The sequence below is a fragment of the Ciconia boyciana genome, chromosome 12 (assembly GCF_034638445.1).
Source record: "Ciconia boyciana chromosome 12, ASM3463844v1, whole genome shotgun sequence".
Taxonomy (NCBI): Eukaryota; Metazoa; Chordata; class Aves; order Ciconiiformes; family Ciconiidae; genus Ciconia; species Ciconia boyciana.
In genome coordinates, this window is record NC_132945.1 from 675,783 (window position 1) to 690,926 (window position 15,144).

Consider the following 15,144-nt stretch of genomic DNA (forward strand, 5'->3'; position numbering starts at 1 on the left):
CTGGCGAGGTGTAGTGGGAGCAGACCGGAGGGCTTGACCGGCCGCTGCAGTGCCACGGCACAGCCGGCCTCGGCCGTGAGGAGGAGGAGGAGGAGCAGCGCCCGAGGCCGGCAGCCAAGGCAGCGCATCTTGGCGGGTGTTTCTGGTGCCAAGCGGGCAAACTCCGCTCTGTCCCCGGCCCCGCAAGGCAGCCCAGCAGCGGGCATCCGCTGGCTGCTGGAAGTGCTGCATGGTCCTCGGTAGGTCCGCAGTACGGGTGCAAATGCTATCCCCTCTTCCCCTTGCCCGTTAACGAAGCACATCTGGCACAAGCATTGGCTTAACTAAGCATAAGCAGCCCTGCGTGTCAGTTAAGATATATATCGATGTAAAGGGAAAAGGTTTTACTTTCCCGTGACTGCTGCCGGTGGGAGGAGGGGGAACTTGCACCTGTAATAGAGGTAGCCTCAGCCTGGTAGTACTGGCAATAGATTAATATTGGTTAATAGGTGATTATTAACCTTGCATCCTGCATTGAACATCGCCTGTGTACCAAGAGTGACTAAAGTGCAGCAAGGTGTTCCTGCACTTCTTCTGGCTAGGTTTCAGTGATATCCTAGAAACACGGCGGCATCAGGTGGGAGCATTTCTGAATCCTGCTTGCCTGCAGTTGCACTATCAGCCTCTGTCTAGTGGAGAAAATGTAATGTATGGCCCTTTGGACCCTACGCAACTGAAATTCTGCGTAGGAGAAGGTAGAATCAAACTGTGGTTTCCCTGGAAAGGAAAGATTAAATAACCACAGCTCGCCAAGAAAGCTGCTGAAACACAGAATTAAAAAATCTGATTAAATCCGTAAAATCTGTCCCCTTCAAGGTAAGTGGAAGGAGTATGTATTTTCCCTTTTCCATATGCATAAATTCAGTAAAGATGTTACAGTTAATTTAGATCAGCACTCAAGCACATTAGTTTTAAGATCATTTGAACTGGCAGCAAATGAAAAGGCTTCAGTTCATTCCCGAAGCTGTTAGGAGACCGGTCTGTTGAGAACAGCTGGACTGCACGTGTGGGGAAGGGCTGCTCAGAGCAGAGCCGAGGAGGGGCACGGGCAGGCTGCGCTCTGCTGCCAGCAGGGCAGGGGAGCACCCTCGGCGGTTTTGGCAGCTCGGTGCCCAGGCCGGCGGGTGAAATACTGCACCTGCTCTGGCGGGAGCTGGACCTCTTCGTCAGAGCTGTTGCAAAGTCTCTGGGTACTTGCCGCTAGGTAGGGCTTTACGGCTGCTGCAGGCCGTTGCTTGCTTGCTTTGCAGCATATCTAACTCACCCGTTAGCTGTAAGGATACCATTAATCGGGCATCTTCTTCCATTCTCTGGACGACAAAATTTCCAGGTACAAAATGAGTGTATGTTTATATTAGAGATGTCACTTACAGTAACACGTGAGGTGTTCAGCTGCTGATCTCTTAGGCAGGTGTCATTCTGGCACAGCAGCGCATCAGGAGACAATATAAAGAATTTCTTTCCAAACTGTGCTGCTTTACGATTATTCACAAGAAAAAGGTTACGCATTGATCTTTTTCAAGTCATCAGTAAATTTAATTTTACTTTTGCTATGATTTCTTTCTGTAGAAGAAATCATATTTGGGTCTCTTCAAAATATGCCAGTACTAAAAATTTAACAATATATTGTGGCATTAGGTTTGTATTTATTTTGTTTTACAGTGATTTTGGCCACACATCATCTAAGATGCCTGGAGGGGGGAGGTTTCCAGGAAGTGATGGGTATCTGGTTTCTGAAAATCAGTTTTGTTTCAAGGCACTTCAGCTCAGAAACGGGAAGCAGTGATTCCTTTTAGAAGAGTGAGCCACCGTGTTTCTAGAAGTTGTTTTTGTGGACAAGCAGAAAGCCAGCTTTAAGTCCTGTAACAACAAGTGTTGTGTTCAAATACCTTTCCTTAAACACTGATAAAGCTTGCGCAAATATTTTTTTTTTTAGTGAACTTCATTACAAGGTAATGAACAAGTGCACCAAAATCCTTCTCGTAGCAGAGATCAGGAGCAGCAAATCCTTTCCCCAGATACGCTGAATCGTAGCGGATGGCTGGCGGCTAAGGGAAAGCGGGTCCTCGACGGGACCGGCCGGCCGCAGAGGGGGCTTGGGCGCTGGTTTGCGGGGCCCAGGCAGTGCCTGCAGCGTCACGACGGGGCGAGCAGCACGGGGAGGTTCTGCCGCAGATGTTGGTGTTTCCAATGGCTTCGTCCTGTTGATGCTGAACCCAGCAAAAGGGGGATGGACCATCTGTGTCAATTAGGGTTACATTTAACGGAGTTCGCTGTTCACGGGTATGTTTTCTGTCTCCAGCTCACTTACAGGGTATAGGCGGTAGGATTTATGGGCCTGGCTCCCAGAATATAGGCACAAGGGAAATGAAACGTCAGAGACCTCTGACTTGCCTTCTTCCTCCCCCACCTCATCCTCTCCATCATGCCTTGGCTTTGCAGGTCATTTCTGGCCCTACAGCACCTCTTGGGCCCAACTTCTCATAGGGAAGTTCTTGCACCTCTTTTGAAGGCAGAGCATCTGCCGTCATAAATACATTTGTATTCGCAGGATTTTCTTGTCTGTGTCGCTAAGAGCATCTTTCCCGGGGAACTCGGTCGCCCGAGCGGGCTGGGGTGTGTGTCCTGTCGGGAGGGCTGCGCTGAGCCTTCTCCAGAGCTTCCTTCAAACTGCAGAAGTTCTGACCGTCAATCTTCAGTTTGATCTGCTCTTTCGTGTTCGCTCTGTTTTTTAATAGAGCGTTGTCTGCTAATTCCCTCAGAGGACAAGATACGTTTTTCCTTCAAAGAGGAATTTTAAAAGGGGAAAACCCCAACCTTAGGGATCTGGGGGGGATGAGTGTGTAGCAGACCCACGAAATGTTCATCCTCATCGCTGGGTGCCAGTGCGGGAGCGTTCCCTGCACCACCTCGCTGCCTCACCATGAGGTCTCAGCTGCAGGAGCCAGCGGCGTGGCTCCTCTTCGAGTAACTCAAGTTTTTCCAATCTTTTCAGAAAGTCTAGGCAAGGAAAAAGAACAGTGGCCAGTACGGAGCAGGAGGAGATTCAAGGAAGCAGTTGCTGTGAATGGCTTTGGTTTTACTAGGCGGTGAATTCATCTCTGACCACACTTACTGGATAAATAGAAAGGTTTTTATAGCATGCGGTACTGTAATGAAGTTTGAAAATCTGACTTAGACATGTCCTAGAGATGAGTATGACTGATTTTATGAAGGCCTCGAGTTGCCCCGATGCCCTGTCCGCACTCGAGCGGTGGTAACGAGTTTCACGGTGGCTGCCGGCAGGTCCATGCCCAGCTGGTAGCTGAGAGCCCCCGGATGGAAATCCCCTGTTCGGGTTTGGTAGGACGCTACTTGCACACAAGCTTCAGTTTTTTAATCTGGTGACATGACAGCTGAACGGAGAACGTACAAACGTAAAGCAAGTTTAGTCAGCCATAAAACATGACTTGTGCTCATTTGCAGTTGACAGCTTCCCAAGCAAGAGGCAAATGCTTGCCTTAATGCATTATAATTATACACTGGAGGTGTTAGAATTGCTTTAATATTTGATTGAAATAACAGGATTTTCTTGAAGCCAGATTACATTTGACTACTGACAAGGATCTGGAAAAAAGTACAGTGTTGGAGGTGATGTTTGTGCGTGTGTTGTAAACATGCCTGGGATTTAACTGTCAACCACCATCTGGGAAAACTAATTTGAATTCAATTGGTTTTTTTGTTTAGCTTGCGATTCAGCAGAGGTTTTCATATTCATTTTCATAGTCATTAGATAAATGCATTGTGTATTTGACAGAGAAACCGAAGCAGTTTGTTAACCGTGTGATGAGGCCTCGGGGTTACTTGCTGGCTCTGACCATTATACATTAAAATCCATTTACTTAAATTTGGTGAAGTCCTAATGGGTTGAAAATAATGGAAGTTTTTCGGCTTATTTCTTGAGTGCCAGAATGGCACCAAAGGAGGTGATTGGTTAATGAGGGCTTGTTTCTGCCTCAGTGTCTGGAGAATGTGGTACGGTTACTTGTATTGCTGCTGGGGCTCCCGCTCCCCTTCCGCTGATTTATTTCTGTTAGCAGAGCAGAGCAAAGCAAACAAACCCTCATCGGCTATTTATTTCACTTACTTTTGACATGCTGCCTCACGTGGCAGTTGTGAACGTTTTGGAGCGGAGGCCTCGGGGGTTACGCCGTGACTGCGGAGCGTGTGGCACAGCAAGGCTCGGTCGGTCTGGCTGTCTGATGAGTGCCAGGACGGAGGGCTGAGGCAGGCGAGCCGGGGCCGGGGGGAGCGGGACCCGCTCAGCACCCCGAGTTGGACCTACTATCCTGCGGGACTTCAGGAAGTCACTGAATCCCATCCTGCTCTATCTTTTTGGTCCAGTCTGTACAGAATGAGGCTTGTTCACCTCCCTGGGTCTTCCGAAGCCTTCAAAGACAATTTGTGAAGAAGTTTGAGACTCTTGGGGGAAGATGTCGTTTATTACTGCTTGTCACTGCCCTCCCTTAAAATGCTTTGCTGCTTGTGGTTTTCTTTATCTCCTCCTTGTGTCTGGGGATCCCCTTTCTCCCCTTGCCGTTGTGGTTTTGTGCTTTGGCTGTTTCTGATTGCCCATCAGGCTGCTGCCGCTGTGTCACCCGGCCGGGTGGTGGGTCCTGGGGCAAGCTGAGGTTAGGCTGTCGACCACCTTGTCGTAACCGGAGCACTGCGGGAGAGCTGGAGTCCGCACGAAAACAGTCCTGGAAACTGCAGGAAGCCAATAGTAACTTGTGACATCCCTCTCTCATTTTTTAATAGGATTTTGCAACCTGCATGTGGATGACCAGATGTCAATAATCCAGTACTCTTGGATGGGCCTTATGGTTTTTGCTATGGGTTGGCGGTCTTTCACCAACGTCAATTCCAGGATGCTTTACTTCGCTCCAGATTTGGTCTTCAACGAGTAAGTGCGAAATAACAGCAATCTAATACAGTGCTTTGTCTGGGTCAGACTAGGTGAGAAATGAGAACAAGACAAGGAATTTGCTTTCCCGTCTGCTTATGAAATGTACAGCTTGAGTGATCGTGCTTTCAGAGCTGACCAACAAAGCATAGGAGGGCCCTGCTTTTCCCCTCTGCTTGCTCCGCAGTGATCTCCAGGAGCAATGAGAGTTGCAATGTCTCTCCTGGTCCTTCTTCCCTTTCCTCAACCTTGCCTTGGGTTCAGCCTCCATCAGGGCAGCAGCAAGCGCTGGTGCTGGGTGTGAAGGGCCGGTCCATACGGACCTGCCTTTTTTCTAAGGGATTTGAGTTCCTGGTTGCAGCTTGGTTGGTCAGCTGGAGCGAGCAGAAACAGAGACAAACGTACATTGTAAGTTCCTGATGGGTTCTCTCTGATGTAGCCTCAGCTTAGAGTTGGGGAGGGTTTGCTGACACTAAGGTAGAAGAGCTTAAAAACAATAACTGAGCCCAGCAGTAAGCAAAACCACGCCACCTCGCTGAGAGCTCCCAGCTCAGCTTCGCGCCCCTTGCGGGCAGCCACGTTTGGTGAATCATTGCAGTCGTTTTTCAGGAAGGCAGAAGGTCAAACAAAGCTTGCAGATCCCAGGTAGTCATCCGTTGCCAGGCGAAGAGGATTACACACGGGCATTTTGGAAGCGTTCCTCTCCGGCATGCAGGCCTGTTGCTGCCAGCATCCCCCGAGACGGAGCTGAGGTTCTTGGCAGCGGGGATGTGCCGGGCGAGGCTGGGATTGCCGGGTCGGGCAGAGCGTGTCCTCCCCACACGTCGCACAGGCAACGCTTTGATCTCCTTGCCTCGCGTTACGCGTCTTGCCCTGCCAGGTACCGGATGCACAAATCCAGAATGTACAGCCAGTGTGTCAGGATGCGGCACCTCTCTCAGGAGTTCGGGTGGCTTCAGATCACACCCCAGGAGTTTCTCTGTATGAAGGCTCTACTCTTCTTCAGTATTAGTAAGTACTCACATCCCTTCCTCAACAGCTCTCCAGTTGCTGTATGCTGCATCGCCCCAGAGGTATCTGGTGCTTTCCCTGTGCATGTGCAGGTACTCACACTTCCCGAGGGATGGCTGTGCATGTTCTCCTCTACTTCAATCTGGGCTGCTCAGAGACGACGAGCTGCCAAGCGTAAGGATGCCACCACCCAGCCCCCTGCAGCTAGCCCGTCCCACCTCTGCACATTGCGGCATTGCTCCCATGCAGCTCCTGCAAGAGGTCGCTCCTCAGCCTAACTGCTGTCGTCACGGGGACCTCCGAGCATCAGCTGCTGAGCAGGAAAATAGCGCTGCAGCTTGTTACATTGCCTCTCTTTTGTAATGAGTGCCGAACAAGGGTCCTTGGGTTAGCAGTAGTCCAACAAGCTGATCAGAGTGAGGGCCATAGCGGAAGCAGGGCTGGTGGGCAGATCTTTCCTCCGAGGTCTGCACCGACCACTTCTTCAGCCTTCCTGTTGCTCTTTGATTCTCTCCACTCTCTGGGCAACTCTTACTGTTTCCTTCTCATGTTCCATCCAGTTCCAGTGGATGGCCTGAAGAACCAGAAGCTCTTTGATGAACTTCGAATGAATTACATTAAGGAACTTGACCGTATCATCGCTTGCAAGAGGAAGAACCCTACCTCCTGCTCTCGTCGATTTTACCAGCTCACCAAGGTCCTGGACTCCGTGCATCCTGTAAGAGAGGACAGTGAAATGTCTTATCTATACACATAAGAAACGATATAAGAAAGAAACTTTTTACAGTGAGGATGATCATTCACTGGAACAACCTCCCCGGGGTCGTGGTAGTCCCCATCGCTGGAGGTTTTCAGGAGGCAGTTGGACAGGGTGCTAGATAGTCTCATCCAGGCTCCCTTTCCCGGGGAAGGTTGGCCCGGGTGACCTTTCGAGGTCCCTTCCAGCCTGGGCTGTTCGGTGGTTCTGTGATTCTTTGTGGTTGGCTGTTTAACTCTTGGCACACCTTTGCAGGGACAGGGTTGCAGTGTGCTCCCAGAGGGAGCGCCAGCCAGCCAGCCACTAACTGCCGAGGGAGTGAAAGTGTCTGTGTCTGTCACTCCCTGCAGTCGCCGCTCTGGTGCTTGGGTTTATGGGCTTCCTTTTTCAGCAATGAAAAGCTCTTTGCAGACAGTACTTTTCCATCATCAGCCTAGCAGAACAGCTCAAAATCTCAGTGCCCCCAAGGAACCTTTTCTGATTACAGCAGTGAAAACAAATTCTCTATTTGGGACTTAAAGTTGTACTGGTGAAATGTGAGCTAGACCTTTCCTCTTTCCTGGGGCTCAGCTCCATGCCCGTACAGTTACACGTCTGCAAGCAAAAAGTAATTTTTAATAAGTGAAGTCAGGAGCATCTGCACACGGTAAGACAAGTTTCTGTAGGAGTAAGAAAGTGCCGTTTTGATACATCCCGGTTTTTGTGGGACTCAGTAATGTCTGAGTGTGAAGGGCCATGGCAAAATACGCTACCTGCTGCCAGGCTGGGTAGCTCCCTCGCTCACCCTTGGGATGCATGCCTGCCGTCGGATCACTGCCGGCAGGGCAGCGACGGCCAGAGAGCAAAGCAGGTCCCACTGCAGCCAGGTCCAGCCCTGACCGCTGTGCCTGCTAACCTCTGCTCGGTATCTTCCCCGAGAAATCGCTGAGCAGGGACTTCTCGCTTAACAAACTTTCTTCTTTTCCCAGATTGCCAAGGATCTGCATCAGTTTACATTTGACCTTTTAATTAAGGCACATATGGTGAGCGTGGACTACCCTGAAATGATGGCTGAGATCATCTCTGTGCAGGTTCCCAAGATCCTGTCTGGAAAAGTCAAGCCTATCTACTTCCACGCACAGTGATCTTCCGGAGGGACCTCCCAGTTCTGCCACCCCCGTTTCAGCCATCTCCTGCCTGTTATTTCTGCACTACTGTACTGCAGTGCCTTGGGGAATCCCCTCTACAGAGGCGGCGTGCCAAGAAGATGGACAGTAACAACTGACTACCTGCTGGGATTCCCGAGATTTCTATTTTTCCTGAGGTACCTCTGAACTGAACTACCTGCCACGGCTTCTGCCTAGGTTTGGCTGGCTCGCTGTGCTGGGACAGGGGACTGTGGCACGGTGGCAGCGGCACCGTGTCTACGCTTTCTCGTTTGTGTGTTTTCTACAGTGACTTTTAGTGGCCCAGGGCCACGGGAGATCGGGAAAAATGCCAGCAGTTGTTGGGTTTGGGGTTTTTTTTAAAAACAGAACAAGACAAGAAGCAGGTTGAACCTATAAGTTTGCAGGTGGGTTGCTTTACTGGCATCCTTCCGGACTTTTTATTTGCATTATGGTGCTGGGAAGCAGATGAGTTAAAATATTGCAGTAGAGAAACAGAGAAGAGTTGGGGGGATGAGATGAATTTGCAGCCTGATGAATTTCCCGGACCTGCTGCTGGGTCAGGAAGCTGCCGCGCAGCCGTTGTGGGGTCTGCTCCGGACGGCACGCCGCTGCCGTCTGCCGCCCCGCAGCCCTGCCTGCGCAGCAGTGCGGACGAGCATTAACATTAGCTGATGGGGCGTTACGGGGTTGTCAGCAAAAGGGCTGAGGAGGAAGATGACCTTCGGAAATCCCCAAAGATGGCGGATGGCTACTGTTTTCCACCTGGGATGTTTTTCCTGCAGCCGGTCAAGCTGGATCTCGGTCTGCCCCGCAGACGCCTGGGCACTCAGCAGCCACATTCCCGTCCTCAACAGCTGCTGCTCCTCCGACACAGCCGTCCCCACCTCCGCAAGTGCCTGACGTCCTCAGACCTCACGTTCTCCCCTCCTGCCGTGGGCACCCGAAGCCCCCTGCCCAGCCCCTCACCAGCTCTCCTCCATCTGGGTGTCTGCAGACCCCGGGTTTCCAGCTACGCTACTTATTTTCTTACTATTCTTTCTGATGCCAGCAGACGAGCGTCCCGGGAGCAAAGCAGCGGGGCCGGGATCCGCGTGACCTGCGCGACCTGCGCGGCCACGGGACTCCTGCTGTGAATCCTGTCCTTCGGGAGGTGTCTGGCGACGGGCTGCTGCTGCCCTGGCACTTCAGGGGCTTGTAAAGGAGACGCCGAAGAGACCTTCTGCCTTCCCGAGCAGCGCGCACGGCTCCTGCTAATTGCAGTGGTTGATTGCAGCCCGGGGGGACACCGCACCGTCCGGCACGCACCGCCTGTCCCCAGCAGCTCCGCGAGGCGTGGCGGTGGCACAGCCAGCGCCCGGGCTGACGCAGCACAGGCGGCAGCTCCGCCGTGGGGACGGGTGAATGCGTCCCGGCTAGCGGGGGCACTCGGTGCACGACCAGCTAACAGCAAAGGCTGGTCGGTCTGCAGCTGCTGGTGACCCCAGCAGTCGGGAACGCCTGGGAGAAGCAGGCTGTGTTTTCAGGCGTGAGCGTCGGCCTGACTCCGTTTCATACCTCAGGTTCAGAAGGAAACACAGGCCCACCTGACGCCCGTATTCAGACTTGTTTATTTGGTGGGCTCCGCTTCCCACAAAGTGGCCAAGCCTGCGTTCCCCATGGCATTTCAGCCCCCCCTTCCCGCACAGCCGTGAGCCCACCAAAACTGCCTGGTCAGACCTGGCCAGGGGTGTTGTCGAGCGTGGCACGTGCAGGGTAATACTTCTCATCGGGGGCTGCGGCACAGTCTGGCTTTGCCGACACAGACATCTACAAGGCGTCCTCGTGCCGGCGCAGGCAAAGAGCAAGTCCGTGCCTTGCCGCACGCGGTTCGTTGGCGGGCGGTGGTTTCGCCGCTGCGGTACGGAGCGGAGCTTGTGGCGGAGCTGTGCCCGCCCAGAGCACCGGTGTGTCCTCCGGCACGGAGACGCCACGAGCACGAAGCGAATGCCGGTGCCCGGAGAGGTGAACCTGGTCAGACAAGTGCATCGCATCGCGCTGCGTTCCCCCTGCGTGATCCCAGCTACTGTGTTTGTCAGATGTCTTTAAAAGTGAAGGGAATGAGGTTTAGGCCAATCGATTGCCACGCGCGTGTCGTGCAGAAACCAGCGCTAATGCTTCTGCTGCTTGGACCGTTCACGAGCTGAGCATCACCGTCAGCTCTTCAGACAACGCCCTCGTGGTACGTCTGGGTTCTTTGCAAGCTCTCAGCAAGAACAAACATGTAATTTTCCTGATACTTTTCAATCATGCTATGGGATTTTCATTAAGGGAAGGGGTAGGGAAAAACCCAAACCTATCAAAGGGGAGGATCTCTCTGTACAGTTATTTGTAGTGGGTTTTCCTGCCCTGCTAGATAAGGCTCTGATCATGCTCTTCTTCCTGAAATCCCTTCGCGGAGGTGGCAACAGAATCCATAGATACCCTTCCTGAGTGCCAGCCAACAGGATGGTGTTCTCAATACTTTTCCTATTTTAGAGGGCTGCAAGCATTTTAAATGTTCATATGATCTACTAACATTTGCAAATGAACCAGTAAAAAACTCCTGCTGGTGCATTCCTCTCTTCTTGAACTTCTCTGGCTATTAGCAGAAGAATACAACGAATAACTGGGTTGGTAATGCCCTGATCTCTGTCATCAATGGGAGGATGTTCACGAGCACTCTGAATAGCTCCTTTGGAGAGCGTTCTATTTTGCAGAAGCTCATGTCAGTAAAGTTCTCATTAGTTAATGAGTGGAGGTATCCTGCTGGGTACTTTTCTGCTGGGAGATTGGGAAGAAATCAAACTTAATAGGGATTTGCATACGCTGATTTGCTGGTGGAAGCATAGCGCAAATGAAAAATGGTTTAGAAGGGGATATTGCCTATGTATCATCTGCCAGATGGGTGCAGCTCACACGTACGATGCTCCTCCAACCGCGCGTGCTTTGAGAAGGGAGCAGGAGCTCAGGTGAAGTGTCCCCGGCCGACGGGGCAGGCAGCCCGGCTGCCTTTGTCGATAAGGAGCCCAGAGCCCCGGGGCGCTCGCGTGGGGCACTGGGGTTGTGTTCTGCACCGCTTCAGCATCAGAGTAAAATTCTGCAACTTTCTATTCAAAAGTTGACTTTCTGTGATATTATTAGAGGGATGACTGGAGGATGTGGGAACCAGGATCGCTAGCACCTGTGTGTGTATTTGCTGGGGAGAGTTAACACTGTTTCCTTGTTTATTTGCATGGGCTGCTGCAGGAACTGGGGAAAAAAGAGACTTACGAAATACCAAAGTCCAGATCCTGCCATATATCTTTGTACTCTGTGTTTTCTTCTGCATTTTCTCGTCTACTTTTGCTTTAATAAAGCAAAGAGAATGTCACCATCTTCACAATCATGTAGAAACTGGCCCTGAGGCTTCCCTCGGGACGGCCGAGCCCCAGGAGAGGGGACCCCTGTGGCATTGCTGACTTGCACGGCCAGGGAGCAGACCACGACCACGTCCCCCTTGCCTTTCACTGGCTCTGCTCTGGTTTATCTGGGATGTGTGGGCTTTTGTGCTGGCCTGATCCAGGTCATGGCTCAGACCGTCAGCTCCCGCTGAAGGCAGCAGATGGAAGACAAGGAGCACACACATTGGCGTCGGCCCGGGAGCGGCATTTTTGCATGGAAGGGTACAATTTCGTGAGATAAAGGGTGCGCGATGAGGTGCGATGAGGTTGCCTTAGCTAGCGCAGGAGGAACTCTTCCTCAGTTCTACGTAATGCCAGAAGAAGTGGGCCAGGTGACGCGGTGCAGTTGGATGCCCCGGGCCAGCCAGCACAGCCCCTGGCCCACCTTGGCCCACCCTGGCCCAGCAGGCTCCTGCCAGCACCGTCCGCGGTCAGCGGGGAGCTTCGCTTCGCACGGGTGGGAGCTAGGGAGCGGCTCTCCGCTTGGGGAGACTGTGTGAACGTTTCTGGAGAACCTGGCAGCAGCCGAACACTGTTCCCGTAGAAGTCAAAAGGCCCGTTGTGCTTGGCTTCAGGGGCAATGGCGCTGAGCCAGAGCAGTGAGCGTTGCACACCGTGCCCGGCAAGGTAAATGCCAAGTGAGTCGGCCCTGCGGAGGGAAGGCAGGGCACTGACCGCCTTTGCCACCGTGTGCTGGTTTCACGCTTGTCTCCCTGGCCTGTGGGGTGCCGGCGGGGTCATTGCCAGGGTCCGCGGGGACGCTGAGGTGGTCCCGAGGTGTCACCTGTGTCCCGGGCAGAGGGGCCGGCAGTGCCGCGGGGAGAGCCGGCCGCCCTTGCAGAGTCACCTGCCGACACAGGCTGTCTCTGCAGCTCCTGCTACGTGCGCTGTCGCTCCACTTACTGATCGCTCTCCCCAGATGTCTCAATACCATAATGTGTGTTAAACATCTATATATATATATTAAAAAAAAGGCATGCCCCCATTTATCTTGCTAAAGATATCTATTTAACGTAACGCTCTAAGAGAGTTCCTTTTCTGATTGCACGCTGATCACAACTAAATATTCTGCAGGAGAGAAGTCAGTATGTGCCAATATTAATGGAAGCTTTTAATTTAATACTTTTTTCTGGTTAGGTACCGCCCAGTTTTCAATGGTCCATCCTTTCATGGCACGAACGGAGCGTACACTGGCATAGTCTGGTGTCGGTATCTGCTTCTCCAGCTTTCTTGTAGCCGATTCTGGTTAGAGAGGGATAGGATTTGCACTTGGGGGACAACAGAGCATCCTTGGTTTCTGCCCTCTTTGACTGCAGAAAGTGTCCTTGCACTTTAGGGCAGAATCCTGGAATTACAGAGCGGTGGCTGTTTTCTAACTGTCTCAAAGCAGACTTTGAGAGGCACAGAAATCCTTTCTCGTACCGTAACGACTGGGCGCGTCGAGCTCTGCGCCGTCGCCTCCCGGCGCCCGCTGCCAGGTGACGGTGTACCTGGGAACCGGCAGCCGGCCGAGATGCCGGTGGGGCAGGGGGACAGGCAGCGGTCGCCAGCGCCGCGGCGGGGACCGTGTCTGCCGCCCCGGGGCAGCGGGGATGGACACCTGCCGCAGGCGGGGGGCACGGCCGGGGGGCACGGCCGGCGGCCCGGCCGCAGACGGGGAGCTCCAGCCTGTTCGCGGGGTCGGCCTGGCCCCGGGGGAGAGGGGCGCAGGCTGCAGCCTTCCGCGCCCACCCGCGCTTGCTCACCTGCTCCAGGCAGCACGGGGGACTTCTGCCCATTCCCTTTTAAAATGGCGGGGGAACCCACGCTTGTGATTCAAAGAGTAAATATCTGCGCCACACGTAAAACCACAGCAGATTTATAATAAGCTGCTCTCTGTGCATTTTGTGTTTTTGTGTTCTGTGGCGATTTAATGCTATTTTTATTTGTTAACACGTCTCTGTAATAAAAAGAGTTCTCTATATTGATATACTTTATTTTCTTTGTAATAAGCTAAAAAGCTCGTTGCTGGTGCCTTTTTGCCTGGGGAGGACTCCCAGCCCACAGCTACACTCGTGAAAGTAACAAAGCGTAATGTCTCTGCAATTGCTGGTTTCACCATAGCTGAGTAAAGTCACGAAGCAAACACCGCAGGGTTACCGAAAGAAAAAGAACAAGTAGCCTATGAAATGGGCAGAAAGACTTTCAGGTACAATAATGTAATATTGTACAATAATTTCCCTAGGCCTGGTTCCAAGGCGAGGGCTAAGCTTTCAGCTTCCTACGCGTGACACAGAAAACGCCTTTGCTCTGCCTCAGTGGGACTTTGCTGCTGCGTTGCGAACCTTTATCCTCTGCGAGCTGCAATGAGGCCAAAGCATACACATATCATTTTATTACGGTTGCAGTTGTGTTACGGTTGCAACACTGCAGTCTCTTTCAGTTGCCTTTCAGAAATGGCAGTGTTTTGCCTAAATTAATAGCATCTGAGGCCAAATGCTGCTTCTAGAGAAGGACGTTAGTTGGATTGCTGCCACTGCCCTTTTTTTTTTTTTTTTTAATTGGAACTATGATCTGGCCCTGAATACATTGAAGAAGGAAAATAGAGACCTACAATGTCACGACGTCATCGAGACTGGAGAGCAGCGACAGCCGCTGCTCGGCCAGCGAGATGCGGTGGAGGACGCCCAGGAGACGACCGTGACTCCGAAGTCGCCGTACGGGATTGAAGGACATCTGTTCTCCTAACCAAAAAGAGGAGCCTGTCTGGCGTCCAGGATAAAGGCAACCCCAATGACACGATGCCGGGGAAAGGAAAATGCTCACCTTTTGACTGGTTCAGTCCGTGCTTGGGTCCCGTGCAAGCGCTCGGCCTGTGCTGTGCCACAGGGCAGACCTTCGCGTTTGGTGTTCAGCTCGTTTTGTAATCTTAAAATCTGTTGTTGTTCTAAGTATAATAAAGGCAGAATCTCGTTTGTCGGAACACTGCTCTATGCGTGTATTTGGCTTTTGTTTCAGTTACGTGCATGAAAAATGTTATCCGGCGTGATGAATATTAGCTATTGAAGATGCCAGGAATAAGTGGGTCATTTTTCAGTGGACGAGGCTGTATGTCGGGTTATTCGTAGGCTATTTTTCACAGTCAGATTTTGCTATTAATCACATGTCTGAACTGTTAATTCATTTACACATCAATTGACTAATCCTTTCATATATGCCTCTTTGGGTCTTTTAAATTGAATTTCATTTGATTAATGTATTTCTCAGAGCAAGGAGCTAATAAAGGCCAGTGTCCTCCTCCTTTTGTTGTTGTTTTCAGTATCTTTATGAGCACTTGTAAATCCGTTCTGCTGGAACTTTGTTATAAAATTGACCTACGCTCTCCGAGTAATAAAAAAGACTGCTTATCAGCCCACTTTATTAATACAAAGCACAGATGCGAACGCGGCACAGGGTCAAGATTTTGTTCACTGTGAGACAGACCAAAGAGCTTGGGGAAAAAAATAATACCTCATCAGTCCACAAATAGCTGGCAACGTCTAGCGCGTACCCGCACAGCAGCGGTACGTGTACCCATACCCCGCGAGCTGAAAGCGAATGGGCTTTGCAGCGCAGAAGCCTTGCGCACGTGAGCAGCGTCACGTTTAGTCGTCTGCAGAGAATCCCCTCCCGTCCCTCTGTTTGAGTCACAGTTAAACACGAATGTGTTATTTTCAAAATTCACCCTTAATTGACACTGAAAAATCCCCCGCCGTTCACGGGCTGTGGTGCTGTCGCAGATACCTGACAACATCTTTTAGACCCAGTGTC

General features: G+C 51.8%; 1 protein-coding gene across 1 annotated transcript in view; it reads left to right on the forward strand.

The window, feature by feature from the left end:
* AR (androgen receptor) overlaps window positions 1-12,978 on the forward strand; it is a 63,834-nt gene extending 50,856 nt beyond the window's left edge. The window contains exons 5-8 of the mRNA XM_072876755.1: window positions 4,837-4,981; window positions 5,862-5,992; window positions 6,553-6,710; window positions 7,718-12,978. Of these exons, the coding sequence (XP_072732856.1) occupies window positions 4,837-4,981; window positions 5,862-5,992; window positions 6,553-6,710; window positions 7,718-7,873 (590 nt within the window). The 3' untranslated portion in view covers window positions 7,874-12,978. The remainder of the gene's footprint in view (window positions 1-4,836; window positions 4,982-5,861; window positions 5,993-6,552; window positions 6,711-7,717) is intronic.
* The last annotated feature ends 2,166 nt before the right edge of the window (window positions 12,979-15,144 follow it).